This window comes from Myxine glutinosa, chromosome 1 (assembly GCF_964187855.1).
Source record: "Myxine glutinosa chromosome 1, kmMyxGlut1.1, whole genome shotgun sequence".
Taxonomy (NCBI): Eukaryota; Metazoa; Chordata; class Myxini; order Myxiniformes; family Myxinidae; genus Myxine; species Myxine glutinosa.
The window spans coordinates 330,060,646-330,076,963 of record NC_136261.1 but is presented as its reverse complement, the minus strand read 5'-3'; the positions used below and the strand labels follow the sequence as shown (position 1 = coordinate 330,076,963).

The 16,318-nt window shown below is 44.8% G+C and overlaps 1 protein-coding gene across 1 annotated transcript in view; it reads left to right on the top strand.

The window, feature by feature from the left end:
• Window positions 1-16,318, top strand: part of LOC137412026 (neuron navigator 2) — a gene marked incomplete in the record, with an annotated part of 519,476 nt that overhangs the window by 226,707 nt on the left and 276,451 nt on the right. Inside the window, 1 exon segment of the mRNA XM_078769766.1 lies at window positions 7,475-7,614. Within this exon segment, the coding sequence (XP_078625892.1) occupies window positions 7,475-7,614 (140 nt within the window).

Sequence of the window (16,318 nt, the reverse complement as noted above, 5' to 3'; positions counted from 1 at the left end):
TCTTCCCCCATCCACACCTTCGCACCATGCACACCACTCCGTACCACTTACTCCAACTCTCTCCACACACCTGTACTTGCACACCTGTGCTCTCACACCGGGTGCCACCTGCACCCTTCTCTCCCCAAGCGCATTCGCGCTGATCTACAACACTCACTACTCACACACTGCTCCACACACCCGTCCAGTTGCACACCTGTGCAATCACACCTGTTCGATCACACCTGTTCAGTTGCACACCTGTGCAATCACACCTGTTCCATCCTCACACACACACGGCATCATCTCAGCTAACTACTCCCTTCTGAAACTTGCGCGTCCCAGTCGTCCCTTTAAACTATTGCGCTCCCACGTCATTATCATCCACACTAAACTACCTGCGTCCCCACTACAGGTATCAGTCACTAACTAAACTTAACGTTACCTAATGTCAATCTCTTCTAGATCCCCATCAATATAACCTAACCCACCCGGGCTAGTTTTCACTGCCATACACCCCATAAACTATTGCGCATTTGCCCCCACACATGGGAAGGGTGGCAGGGATGCCATCCCACCACATCGGGGGTCTCTCACTACCAATTTTGCACATCAAATTTCAACAAATCAAAAATTTGCCAATCACTACTCATCATCTGCCAATCACTACTGCCAATCCCTTGCCAATCATCAAATTTTGTTTTTTCTCTAATTTTGGGTCCAAAACACTAACCTCATCACCCAGTCTACTCACTAATGCCTCTCGGTGCGCCAATTCCTATCCAAAGCCCGGCTTCGTAAAGCCAAGCCATGAATGCGGGTTGTTCTGTGCCAGCGGCTGGATACGTCCCGCATTCGGTGCAGGGAAGGAGGTTTACCCGGGCCGAGATCCCACGCACCATCTCGGCACGGAGCCATCCCATGGCTCGATCTCGACCTGCCGGAATGCCTCAACAAAAAGTGGTCGCCATGACGACCCTTTCTATCGGGCCGCCCGCTCCGCCTAGTGGAGCACGGACGCGGCCGTTCAAAGCGAGGCCCAGCACGCACCGAGGGCCCGATTCGGCTATAAGTCGTTCTAAACTCTACCCCGTCTAACGTCGATGCTTCACCTGGACGCTTACACCCCGCAGCCCGTTCCTTGCTCACACATCCAGCCGTGCCCATGCTCCTCGTACCTTTCCTTACACACCCAGGTACACCCATTCCACTCACAGCCTTGGTCACACACCTGACCACCGAACACTTTGGCACACATTCGTTGGTAGCACACCTCACCAACACACCTCTTCGCGCCCCCTCCTCAGTCACCTCCTCTGTGACAATCACAGGTGTGCTCTCATTCGCACACCCAACCACGTGCCTCACCACCAACTCCAGCGTGCATTCCCACTCACGCTCTACCATTCCAGGTGTGCATCCTTCCATCCCAGGTGTACATCCTCGCTCACCTGTCACAACCAACTCACTCTCCTTGTCACTCTCAATACTCTCACCTCCACTCTTGACCACGCACTCACCCTTACTCTTGACAGCACACTCTTTCCCCATGCACCTGTCCGTCACACACCTTTCTCGCGCACACTCTCCCGTTACACCCTCTGTAACACTCACCACAGGTGTGCATTCTTCCTTACTTTTGACAGCGCACTCTTTCCCCATGCACCTGTCCGTCACACACCTTTCTCGCGCACACTCTCCCGTTACATCCTCTGTAACACTCACCACACCGCGCTTCCATGTGCCCCCTCGCACACGCGCTATGACCGACTCACTCTCGCCAGCACCCTCACTCCTTGGCACGCACTTTTTCCTCACACACCCCAGAGTCGGACTTCCTCGCACACCTCCTTTTTCGCACACCAGACCTGTCGCACACTTCACCCACGGCCTCTCACGAACACCCGGGTCCATCTCGACCCCCAAGCTCCTTAAATCCCCTGGCGCAGCATACGCACGACCATATTGGTCACCACTTACACCGGGTCCTCTTCCTCTTCGCTTCTCCTCCATCACCTGCGAATCCCTCATCCGGTTAATGAGCACATCATCACGATCCAAACACAGACTTTGGACCAATTCTTTTATCTCCTCTTTTATCTCTTTCTTATCCCCTCTCCGTCGCTTCTTAATTTCGCTCATCCCTTCTTCCACTTCTTCTAATTTGTGCTTCACCTCTTTTATTCCCCGGTACGTCTCCTCAAGCTCATCCTCTAAGGCTACCTTGACCGTTTCCAGGTGCGTCCTCACCTGCCGGTCCTTCGTCTCCATTACCTCTATCACCTCGTCCAACCTCGTTGTCAGTCCCTCACGTACCATCTGACATCCCCTCTTTGTCGCTATCAAGTCGTTTTTTATGTCGTTTTGTGTCGCTTTTAAACCTCCTAATACCGCAGTGTTCCTTTGAACCTGCTCCACTAACTCCGTCTGTCCCACCGTCAGCTGCTCCACCTCCTGCGTCAGGTCCTCTATGCCCCCTTGTAACTTTACAGTCCCCTTTCTCACCTCCTTCTCCATGTGCTCCTTACAGTGCCTCACCTCCTCGCGCACTCCTCCGACCTCCTCACTCACACCTCTTCTGATCTTCTCTCCCATCACTTGCATCTCCTGCCCAGATGCCACCCTCATCTGCTCCATTTCCTCCCTGTGAGCATCCAGTTTGGTTTCTACCCCCATTCTGACCCCCTCTATCTGCTGCCCCATTTGGTTAACTTCACTTTCCGCTTGGTCCCTCATGTCCCTCAATTTGCCTTCCATCCTGTTTTCTAACCCCTCTAACCCATTTTTCACTCCCTCTATCTGATTCTCCTGGGCAGCCATTCTGTTTTCTACCCCCATTAACCCATTTCTCACCTCTTTTATCCCATTGTCTAACCCCTCAAAATTTTTGTCTACCTTCTCACCAGTACCCCTCGCTTCATCCCTCATTACCCCCAATTGCTTTCTCCGAGCCCTCGCTTCGTCCCTCATGTCCCTCAATTTGCCTTTCAATCGCTCACTATTAGCCCTCATTCCCACCATTATTCTGTTTTCCATTTCTTTATTATTCTTGTCCATATGGGCCTTCATTTGTATTAAAAACAAGTTCAAATCCACCGGGGGCGCTGCCACGGTCGCGGGCGCGGTGACCAGCGAGGCGCCATTTTGTGCGTTTGCTACCCTCGCTGCTTCGCTCTCCTCGCGTCCCTCAATTTGGTCCTGGACCGACCCTGCCTCACTCTCCCCTACCGGACCCCAGCTGTCTTGGTCTGCCATAGCGCGACTTTCAAAATTCGGGTTTTTATTTCCGTATAACAAAATCAAATTTCGCCGTTATAATTTCGCGCGGGAAACGCGCTCCGAATTGATTCTACTACAAATTTGGGCCTAATAAATTTAGTCCCGGGTTCGAATTCCACTCCTCGACACCAATTGTTATAGATCGCGGTTAGATGTTATAGACCGAGCGGTGGTGTAAGACCGCGACCTAACAAAACTCACCCGATTCACCCAGACTTTGGCCGTATCGCACCCCAGCTGCTCAATGAGGGAAAAGACGAAAACGACGCAATGCAAAGAGGAAAACGAAGGCAAAGAAAGGTTTGGAAATACGACTGAATTTATTGACTATTTACACACAAGCAAAAAGAAAGCAGTCACGTTTATTTACAAGCACATAAGACGCAGGTGACACAGGGAAAATACTAGCTTATACAGACTTAATTAACCCAGGACAGAACAAACAAAAGACACTGACTCACGCGGGGAATTGCAGGAGGTGGATGGCTGGAGGTGAACGCTTGGTGGAGCCAACGCGGAGCTTGGTGGAGCTGAACGCTTGGTGGAGCCAACGCGGAGCTTGGTGGAGCCAACGCGGAGCTTGGTGGAGCTGAACGCTTGGTGGAGCCAACGCGGAGCTTGGTGGAGCTGAACGCTTGGTGGAGCCAACGCGGAGCTTGGTGGAGCCAACGCGGAGCTTGGTGGAGCTGAACGCTTGGTGGAGCCAACGCTTGGTGGAGCCAACGCGGAGCTTGGTGGATTGGTGTGACGGGTTCTCTCTCCTTCCTTAGTCCCACCCAGTTCAACAACTTCCTCTCTTGCTTCAGGACTCTTTCTCTCTCTTTCTTGGTCCCTCACTCTTTACCACCGACTCCTCACCGCAACCAACGCAACCACTTGACCACCACCTCTACTGACTGACTCTTCACCACTCTGCACTTGACGACCGACTCCCAACCAACTCAGACCAACTCAAAGTCCAACTCCAGGCCTTTCTGTCTTCTGCTCTCCTCTGTAAAAACGCATCTCTCTTTTGGACACGCCCTGCCTTGGGTTATATAGGCCCCCGCCCCTCAACCTTTGCGAACCTCCCCGACCGCTCTTCCTCCGCCCTCTGTAGCCAAACCCCTGGCTCATGGTTGGTCGAGCGGGGCTGGTTCACTCCTCCCCTCTCTGACGAGGTGGGGAAACGCCTTCCTTCCCCCAACCCTGCCTCGTGGTCAATGGCGGATGAAGGGAAAAAACCGACCAAAATGCGGAAGGCGCTTCAAATTGCAATTGACGGAAAGGGGGGAATGGAAGGGAATCTATCTCTTTCACTGGTGCAATGGAGTATTTCTATTAATGGAAGACACAGCCTTACGCTAAAACACAGAATAAGAGATAACTATCAACAGGTATATTCTATTACTTGGCTGACGTGTATGCTTGTGGACTATTGGACGCCCTTTTGGTCTTTACACAGCTCCGGAGGCAGGAGGCACAGAATAAACAATAATCACAACAATACAGCACACAATCAAAAAAAATATACAGTCCTCATATCCACAACAATACATACATACATACATACATACATACATACATATCTGTGCAGTCACTGAACTACCTCAAACTTTTGTGAAATCATACCAAACTTCTGGTATGCACATATCTCTCCCGTCGGTATGTCCGAAGTGTATTTTTTTTAGAAATAAATTCCAATTTTTTATTTTTTTTGGGAAAGATTTTTTTTTTTGAACTTAAGTTTTCAACTCCAATTGTTTTTAAAAGGTAATATCACGTATATTGCAAATACATTTGTGCAAAACAATTGTTTGAATTATGATTGGTGTAAACCATGACAAAACGGCAACTCAGGTGCAGTCATTTATCTATACTAGGGCATGCCCGTACTATATATAAGCTCGGACGTGCCCGTACGTGGGTGCCCGTTCCTTGCCAAAAAAAAAAAAAAAAAAAAATTTGTGTAGGGGTGTGTGTGTGTAAACATCCTAGGGCGTGCCCGTACGTGGGTGCAAAAAAACATGCGTGCAAACAACAACAACAAAAAAAAACTTTGAAACCACGTGGCAGTAACGACCACAGAACCCCCCCCCCTCTATTTACATGAATGGTTTGGTCCATTCGCAACGACCACAGAACCCCCCCCCCTCTATTTACATGCAATGGTTTGGTCCATTCGCAACGCCAAAGCGAACGGCGAACGGCTAAATCGCCATAGCTCGGTAAGTACTTGTCCGATTAATTTCAAACCTTGAAAAGGCACATCCTCGGGTCCCCAGCAATATACCTGGCAAGTTTAAAGTATATCGGACCCGTGGTTGTCGAGAAACAGCGGTCACAGACAAACAAACAAACGTACAAACGTACAAACGTACAAACAAACACACAGAGATTACTGGAATTATAGATAGATATCTACATATCTGGGCAGTGTCTGTGTTGTCACTTAACGACTTTTGTTTGAAAGTGCTTAAACATCTAGTATATATATTGTATATATATATGTATATATAGCTAGTATATATATATGTATATATATATATATATATATGCATATATAAACACACACTCAAACGCATGATATGAGCGGTGGGCAACACAAAGAACATTCTTTATGGCACTGACCTGTATTACATGCTGAGCACCTTTCGAGTGAAATACTGTTTCCGATCATCCACGAGGGGGTAATCAAAAGGCTTTCCCTTTTCAAAAAAGTTTCAAAGCCAAAAACATTACTTCACAAAGGAGTCATACTTACCCACTGCTGGGAGTTACATCTATTGGGCTGGAAACTGCATAGTAAAGGACTAACTTACGTGTTGAGTTTCCCTTCTCGGTCATGGAGAAATCTATTTTGACTCCCTTTGGTAAAAGTGGTACCAAAGTTTATGGTTATATTTCCACTGTGCCATGAATTGCTTTATTGGTTCCATGTTCTTCGAGCTATGAATGTTCAGAGATAAATGCAAATTACTTGAACAAAGGAAATTTTAACTCATTCTGCTATGTTGTGATTAACTTTTTGACCAAAGTTGTTTTAATTCCAACTGTAATGTGAAATGCTGTATTGCTGAAACATTCACGATGTCGGCATTGATGTGCTCCATCATCAACTTTCTTGAATACCCTTTCCAGTGTTTCCAACCTTTAAAACTTAATTTCCATGGAATTTAGAGAAATATAATTGACCAATCTTTTCCCAAATGCACTAATCCTACATAATTTTGCAAACTTGCAAAGCTTGCAAACCATTCTCGCCCAAGCATTCAATTCTCCTGCCACCTGATGTTCCCTATCTGAACTGCATGTATAGATATGTTTCATTTCAGAGGTGGAAGAGGGTGGGATTGTGAAGAAGGGGAGGGTGGGGAGGTGGGAGGTGGGAGGGGGGGGGGGGGAGGTCGGAGGAGGAAGGAGAGAGGGAAAGGAAAAGTCAGAGAGAACACTATCAAGACATCAACCGTTAAGAGTAAATGTTCATGCTTGGAATTTTGAGGACATCTATTTGATGACATTTGACATTTTTGAGGACATTTGAGGACATCTTGAACATCTATTTCTCCTTTAATCACTTCAAAATCAAGTCAAAATCACTTAAAATGCAAATTTTATTGCAAACCCTGTGCACTATTCGTGGTGTTGGCTTAATGGTTAGGGTGCTGGCTTGGGATCCTGGGATCCTGAGTTTGAATCCCGGTCAATCGTTGAATTAAATCAGCCTGTCATCCTTCCGAGGTCGGCAAATTGAGTACCAGCTCACCGGTAATTGGGACACTGCATCAGTGGCACAAACGCGCTTCCAGAAAAATGATGCAACCAGCAGCCACAGGCTGCATACGAAACAACAACTCATTTGGGTAATTTAACATGTGGGGTATGAGGAAACTAAGTGAAGCAGGATGATCCCTCAATTGCAGAGCCTGACGCACAGTCAGAGATGTCATAATTTACATCAAATTTTGTTGAACAATCAATCGATTAATAAAGATGAACTTTGCGGTGCATGTGTGTTGTGCATAGTGAGTGTTTTCTGTGTGGTGTGTGAGTGAGAAAGCTTTCTCCTCGTCTCTTCAAAGCGGTTTCCATCTAGCGCATGCATGACAACAAGCACGTTGGCTCACCCAATTCCCCCAACCCTTCCTATCCTGCTGCAGTTCCCACTTGTATTCAGCTATTCGACAAATGGTGGCGTGAAGACTAATGACACAGTACCACCCCTTTTTTTTTGCAGGCTCCCTGCTCCTGCCTCGCGAGCAACCGGATCTGTTTGTGAAGCAAAGGGGAGAGGAGTCACTGGAGCAACCTCAAACCGTCGAAGCCAGAGTTTCAATGTGCATGAGAAAGCTAAGGTGGCGTCTCCATCACACTATGGTAAGATGGCAGACATTGACATCCTTGGCTGTCTTAAAAGCATTCTTCTTTTTTTCCATTCATATGCAAATACGCATGAAAAGTATTCCATGATCGAATGTAAAAAAAAGGACTGGTGACTGAAGTTTTATTGCTTTTTGCCTCTGCACATTACTTGCGAAAAATGGTGCAATTTGTGACCTCTGCCCCCTTCCCCCATGTGTACCATGCTCCTCTTTTCCTTCCCATACTTTTCCTCCAAATCCTCCCCTGACTCCCCTTCCCTCCTACCCACCCCCCTTGTATGTCAATGTTGATTCCATCTGCTTGCTAATACGATTGCATTATTCAATTAGCAAGTACCACAATTAGTATTTTATAAAACAATATTTTGCCAAACAACCTCTGAACATGAAGTATGTTTATACCAATGCATTGTGATTGATACTTTTCTTTTCACCACGTGCATTGAAATTTGTTGATCATTAGAATCACCAGGGGTGAGATATTAAACCCAAACCTGCCTTTTTTTTTTTACCTCTGCCACCAAAGGTGGATGCAGGTGATGTTTTCACCCCAAAATCGAAGATTTTTCAAGTATTTGTCGGTTGCATTTGTTATTCTGTCTGTCTGTCTGTTTGCTTGTCAACTGCCTACAGGTCACAATTCTAAACCGAACGTCACGAAACTTCACCAAGTTGTCGAGGTCGTCACAATTGAGAAGCCTATTGATTTTGAGGTCAAAGGTCATCTGGAGGTCAAATTTCTAAAATCGCCATTTTAAATCCGATTGACTTGAAGATTGAACAGCATTTGTATATTGAGTCACTAAATTGGAAAACCAACTATTTTTGAGGTCAAAAGGTCAGGTCATCTCAAGGTCAAACTTCCAAAATCATCAATTTTCATCTGAAAAACCATCAATTTTCATCCGATTGAATTGAAAATTGAGCAACATTTGCACCTTGAGTCACTAAATACGGAAACCAACTATTTTTGAGGCCAAAAGGTCAAAGGTCAACTCCAGTTCAAACTTCCAAAATCGTCAATTTCCATCTGAAAAATCATCAATTTTCATCCGATTGACTTGAGAGTCGAACAGCATTTGTATATCGAGTCACAAAATAGGGAAACAAACTATTTTTGGGGTCAAACGGTCAAAGGTCAATTCAAGGTCAAACTTCAAAATCATCAATTTTCATCTGAAAAACCGTCAATTTACATCCGATTAAATGGAAAATTGAACAACATTTGCACATTGAGTCACTAAAGAGGGAAACCAAATATTTTTGATGTCAAAAGGTCAAAGTTAAAATCAAGGTGAAACTTCTAAAATCATCAATTTTCATTTGAAAAATCGTCACTTTTCATACTATTAACCCGAGCTTTGATCGAGATCGTCAATTTTAATCTGAATGAAATGGACGATTTGGTGGATCAATGGCATCCTTTTTGGTGGTGGGAGGGGAGGGGGTGGATTTTGCAAGGGTCGTGCTCTGCATGACGTCTTCTTGTTACTTGCAAAATCGAAGATTTTTCAAGTATATTGGTCGGTTGTGTTTGTGACTCTGTCTGTTTGTTTGTTTGTTTGTCACCGGCCTACAGGTCACAATTTTCAACCGATCTTCACCAAACTTCCCCAAATGGTAGAGTTGGTCAAAAGCCAGAAGCCTATTGTTTTTGGGGTCAATAGGTCAAAAGGTCAACATAGGCCAAAGGTCACCAAATTTGCTGAATTTCTAAAATCCCCAATTTTCATCCGATTGACTTGAAATTTGAAGACCACTTGCATATCTGGTCATTGAATTCAACCACCAAGTATTTTTGAGGTCAACATAGGCCAAATTTCTAAAATCCTCAATTTTCATCCAATTGACTTGAAATTTGAAGAGGACTTGCATATCTGGTCACTGAATTCAACCACCAAGCATCTTTGAGGCCAACATAGGCCAAAAGGTCAACATAGGCCAAATTTCTAAAATCCTCAATTTTCATCCAATTGGCTTGAAATTTGAAGAGAACTTGCATAATTGGTCACTGAATTCAACCACCAAGTATTTTTGAGGTCAACATAGGCCAAAAGGTCAACATAGGCCAAAAGGTCAACATAGGCCAAATTTCTAAAATCCTCAATTTTCATCCAATTGACTTGAAATTTGAAGAGGACTTGCATATCTGGTCACTGAATTCAACCACCAAGTATTTTTGAGGTCACCATTGGCCAAAAGGTCAACATAGGCCATCATGTATCATTGGAAAACTTTTGGGGGAGGGCGTATTTTGCCAGTATCGTGCTACGCATGACGTTTTCTTGTTTGTTTGTCTGTTTGTCTGTGAACAAGATATCTCAAAAGGTTGTGGACGGATTCGGACATAATTTCGCAGAGATGTAGTGTATGTGACAAGGACGAAATGTTTAGATTTTGGTGATTATCCGGATTCGGATCCGGCTAATATAATTTTTAAGTGATTCTTCACCATTGGGAGATAGGGCCAAAACCGATACATGGTACGATATCTCAAAAAATTATGGATGGATTTGGACGAAGCTTGGTGGACAGGTTGGGTGTGTGACAAGGACTAATAGAGTCCATTTTGGTGAAGATCTGAATATGACTTCGGATACGTTAATTATTTAATTTTTAAGTGATTCTTCACAATTGAGAGATCGGGTGAAAAGCGATATGTAACATGATTTTAAAAAAAGTTATGGACGAGTTGTTACTAAACTTGGTGAATGAGTTGTTTCGGTGATAAGAACAAGCTGATTAGATTTTGGTTCAGGTCCAAATCCAGATCCGGCCTATCAGTGGGTTACAAAACATAAACTCTTCAGCCGAGTGGAGGTATGCTCTCTACCGAGTGCTGTTCTAGTTTATCTATGTAGATTCCTTTTGCGTGCTCCTCCCATGTCCCTCTAAAGGGTTCCTGCTGTCGTCGAATAATAAACGTTACTGACCGAACCACAGCATTAAAGCTTAAGATCCCGCTTCTTCTTCCTAAATCTCAGGAACATGGGCTTTTAGAACAGGAAAGTTTGTGATTAAACGGACACACATTTTTGTTCCAAGCAAATATATGAATCCACTTTCCAGCAAAGTGAATGGATTGCAACATTTCCAACTGTACCATTTTTATTATTCCACAACAGCAAGGAACCCTTAAGAACAGTGGTTCTGAACCTTTTTTCTGTCGATGTATCCATTTGGTCTCAGTTTGAAGCGTAACATACCTCCTCTCGGTTGTGACCCAGCCATTTTATACCACTAGAAATACCCACTCCCTTTCGAAGAGAGTGCGGGGGGGGGGGGGAGGGGGGGGGGGAGAGTTGTTTGTGCCCATGACGTAACCCTTGGTACTATGAACACGTATGCAAAATTTAGTGGAGAGTTTCCCAGCCCTGTTTTTAAATCAGACGCGGACGTAGCTTCACGACGGTCGATCTTTAATTTTCGACAAGCTTTCGACCAACAAAGGTCTTCTTCTTCGTCGTCCCCAAGCTCAGCACACACACCCATCAATGCTGAGCTTGGGGACGACGAAGAAGAAGACCTTTGTTGGTCGAAAGCTTGTCGAAAATTAAAGATCGACCGTCCTGAAGCTACGTCCGCGTCTGATTTAATCTCCCGATTATTTATTTAATGCAAATGAGATGCCCTGCTCGTACTGTGGAGTTTCTACTATTTCTCACAGTTATATATGTATATATATACAGTCACGTGAAAAAGTAAGTACACCCCATGTAAAGTTTTGACTTTTTCAACATATTTCAACATACAGCTATTTTATCTTCATCTATCTATAATTCCAGTAATCTCTGTCTGTACGTTTGTACGTTTGTACGTTTGTACGTTTGTCTGTGACCGCTGTTTCTCGACAACCACGGGTCCGATATACTTTTAACTTGCCAGGTATATTGCTGGGGACCCGAGGATGTGCCTTTTCAAGGTTTCATATTAATCGGACAATTACTTACCGAGCTATGTCCAAAAAACGATTCAACCAATCAGAGAGCAGCGAACGATCGCGTGTGCCGAACGTGGCGGGCACACTCTGCCTCGGATGGCACATTTGAGAGCGTATTCATTTATTTCACGTTTGCAAACTATGTTGGCGTTAAACTATGTTTTACAACTAATAAAAACGAATTTGCGATTCATTCGCTTTCCTGCGCGTTTGTGCACGCGATGGCGATTTCTTTACCAAACTCCGGAAGCCGTTCGCTTTGGACCAAACCATTGCATGTAAATAGAGGGGGGGGATTGTCACCACTCGCAAGCCGTTCGCTTTGGACCAAACCATTTCATGTAAATAGAGGGGGGGGATATAATTTTAGATATAGATATAGTACGGGCATGCCCTAGTTTCAACAATATTGATAGATAAAGGTGATATAATATAACAAATATCATGAAACATTTACATTTTGTAGTCCATTGTATAATTTAAATAAACATAAATGCAAATTTCGCATGTGGAAAAAGTAAGTACACCCCTACATTTATCACGACTTCAAATACCTAAAATTAGAATCAGGTGCACCAGCTCAGGTTCAAATGATTAGAACATCGTTAGAGAGGATCTTGGAGAACCTGTCTTATTTAAACCTCAGACATTTAGTTTGGTTTGCTCTTTGTTGTTGAAGTGTGCGGCATCACCATGCCTAGATCAAAAGAGCTCTCTGAGGCCTTCAGAAAGAAGGTTATAGATGCCTACGAGTCTGGGAAGGGATTTAAAAAGATTTCCAAACAATTTGAAGTCATTCATTTGACTGTCCGGAAGATCATCTACAAGTGGAGAAGATTCCAAACAACTGCCAGCTTGTTCAGGCCAGGCCGCCCCAGCTAGTTCAGCCCAATAGCAGACCGCAAGATGCTGAAATAAGTCTCTCAGAACCCCAGAATGTCATCACGGGACCTACAGGTAGCTCTTGCCACTGTTGATGTCAAAGTGCACGAGTCTACCATTAGAAAGAGGCTGCACAAATTTGATCTACATGGGAGGTGTGCCAGGAGGAAACCTTTCCTGTCCAGAAAGAACATCAGAGCAAGACTAAAGTTTGCCAATGAACACCTAGGCAAAGACCAGCACTTCTGGAACAATGTGCTCTGGACAGATGAGTCAAAGGTAGAGCTATTTGGTCACAGTACCAGAAGACATGTTTGGCGAAAACCAAAGACAGCATTTGACCACAAGAACCTGATACCAACTGTAAAGTATGGTGGTGGAAATATTATGGCTTGGGGCAGCTTTGCTGCATCAGGGCCTGGGCAGCTCACCATCATAGAATCCACTATGAATTCTTCATTATACCAGAGGGTGCTTGAGGATAATGTGAGGCCATCTGTCAGAAAGTTGAAGCTCAACCGAAGGTGGACCTTGCAACATGACAATGACCATAAACATACCAGTAAATCCACCAAGGAATGGCTGAAAAGAAAGAAATGGAGGGTTCTGGAATGGCCAAGTCAAAGCCCGGATCTAAATCCCATCGAGATGTTGTGGGGGGATTTGAAACGAGCTGTACATGCAAGAAACCCCTCAAACATCGCACAGCTGAAAGAATTCTGCATGGAGGAGTGGGCAAAAATTTCTCCCAGTCGATGTCAGAGACTGGTAGACGGTTATAAGAAATGCCTACTTGAGGTTGTTTCTGCCAAAGGGGGCAATACCACCTATTAGAGCCAAGGGTGTACTTACTTTTTCCACATGCAAAATTTGCATTTATGTTTATCTATCTATAATTCCAGTAATCTCTGTACGTCTGTACGTTTGTACGTCTGTTTGTCTGTGACCGCTGTTTCTCGACAACCACGGGTCCGATATACTTTTAACTTGCCAGGTATATTGCTGGGGACCCGAGGATGTGCCTTTTCAAGGTTTCATATTAATCGGACAATTACTTACCGAGCTATGTCCAAAAAACGATTCAACCAATCAGAGAGCAGCGAACGATCGCGTGTGCCGAACGTGGAGGACACACTCTGCCTCGGATGGCACATTTGAGAGCGTATTCATTTATTTCACGTTTGCAAACTATGTTGGCGTTAAACTATGTTTTAAAACTAATAAAACCGAATTTGCGATTCATTCGCTTTCCTGCGCGTTTGTGCACGCGATGGCGATTTCTTTACCAAACTCCGGAAGCCGTTCGCTTTGGACCAAACCATTGCATGTAAATAGAGGGGGGGGATTGTCACCGTACTCGCAAGCCGTTCGCTTTGGACCAAACCATTTCATGTAAATAGAGGGGGGGGGATATAATTTTAGATATAGATATAGTACGGGCAATGCCCTAGTTTAAATTAAACAATGGACTACAAAATGTAAATGTTTCATGATATTTGTTATATTATATCACCGTTATCTATCAATATTGTTGAAATGAAGATCAAATAGCTGAATGTTGGAATATGTTGAAAAAGTCAAAACTTTACATGGGTTGTACTTACTTTTCATGTGACTGTATGTATGTATATATATATATATATACGGCGTAAGAAGGGCTATGTTCCGAGTGAATGAATGGACGTCCCCTCTTTCTCCTCCTCACCCTCTTCTTCCACCTCCCTCTCCTACCCCTCCCCCCCACCCCCCTTACACATTCTCCCCTCCCCTCCCTGCAAGCCAATCGACTCACACCCGTTTGATGGATATGAAAAATGCTGTCTGAGGCGTCGTTCCAGAATATCCTATAAATGCTTGATTGGGACTGAGAATGCCATGGCATGTATAACATCAGTGTCGTGATCACCAAACCATTGGGTGACCACATGTGCTCTGTGGGTGGGGGCATTGGTAGGTCTCCTCTTGCCACCATGTGAACCATAATTATAGGCAACTAGGCCCATGCAGCATTTTTTATACATGACCCTAATCATGCCAGGATGTTATTTGCTTAATTAGCACATAGACCACACCTTTGTGGAAGCCATTGCTTTTTTTGTCCACTACCTGTACATACACACAGATAATTGCCTTATTTTATATAGTGGGCTACGACGTGCACAAACAGCTCTTCCACTGCCTCGAATCGAAATGTATCTCATGCACCGCACCCCCTGATGAGGCCTCGCACACCCTCTGAGGGTCCATCGACTCGCAGTTCAGAACCGCTGCTTTGGAATGAAGCATTACAGATGGAGAAACTCAGATCCTTTCATATACCGATTATTATTCTTCTTGTTATTCTTTGATTGCCTTAAAAAAAAATCTGCTACCCAAAGGAAATCTCATGGAGTTATCTATAATTGTAGTGGGATTACTTGGGTAATGTTCTTCGGTTTTCTTTTATTTGGTATAATAAGCCAATTTAATCTGCGAAAAAATGCATTAAATGGGAATAAATCAATTTGCTCATTTTAGAATGATGTGAACATTGACTTTCGGTATAAACACACAGCAGCTGCTTTCAGAAACTGATAAAATTGAGCTAATGTTTGACAGACAGAGCCCGTGAGAAAGACCTGTTGATTGATTTAACATGACCGTATCCCAAATGTTTTCTCGGCTTGCGGATTTGCTGATTAAATCCTTCAAAAACCGAGTGATCTTTACCAACGAGGTGAGTGTGCATGCTGGTTGTATCAAGCATTTGCAACTTGTTTATTTTCAACATGTCGGCGCATCGAAGAGCAATCCCATTGAGGGTGGAAGTGGAACGGACAAATGGTACTGACTGTGTATTGGGGGTTAAAGAACGACACAGTAACAAGCATGTGGATGAAGTTAGAGGGGTGAGTGTGGGGAGGATTATTGAAGTCGAAAATATTACCGCAAGGAATGGAAGATGACAAGATACTGCCATGTTGAAGTTGTGCGTGGGAAGAGTACGTTTGTATATACTGACTCAGCAGGACAGTTCCACAGGTGTGGAAAAGACGAACAAAGGTGTGAAGGTGATCATTAATCCTGAGTTTTGGAGGTTTTACAAAGAGAGAGTTACTACAAGAATGTGAAACACCCTGAGGGGGCTGGGGCAGGTGAAAGTTGGAAACAGCAGGGAGAACAAGACCAGGAAGAAAGGGAAAACAGCATTCAATTGATCAATAGACAAACGCCTTGTAGGCTCTGAGAGGTTAAGCTTAACTGAGGAAGGATTTCACATGATGTAACATACCATTCTCTGGCTTGCTTCAGAGGCCAGCTTTGGTAGGAGGTCTGCCCTGCAGAAGTTGTTGTGGCTCAAGGTGAGGCCCAGCTTTGGTAGGAGGTCTGCCCTGCATAACTTGTGGCTCAAGGTGAGACCCAGCTTTGGTCGGAGGTCTGCCCTGCAGAAGTTGTTGTGGCTCAAGGTGAGGCCCAGCTTTGGTAGGAGGTCTGCCCTGCAGAAGTTGTGGCTCAAGGTGAGGCCCAGCTTTGGTAGGAGGTCTGCCCTGCAGAAGTTGTGGCTCAAGGTGAGGCCCAGCTTTGGTAGGAGGTCTGCCCTGCAGAAGTTGTTGTGGCTCAAGGTGAGGCCCAGCTTTGGTAGGAGGTCTGCCCTGCAGAAGTTGTTGTGGCTCAAGGTGAGGCCCAGCTTTGGGAGGTCTGCCCTGCAGAAGTTGTGGCTCATGGCAGGGCCCAGCTTTGGTAGTAGGTCTGCCCTGCAGAAGTTGTGGCTCATATGGTAAGGCCCAGAAGTTTAATGGACTGAACTTTCAGTGGATGATCAAGGAAGTACAGATATGGACTCACTCGATGATTGTACTGGAGGGAATCGGTGAGATTTGTAAGAGCTGCCTGGGTT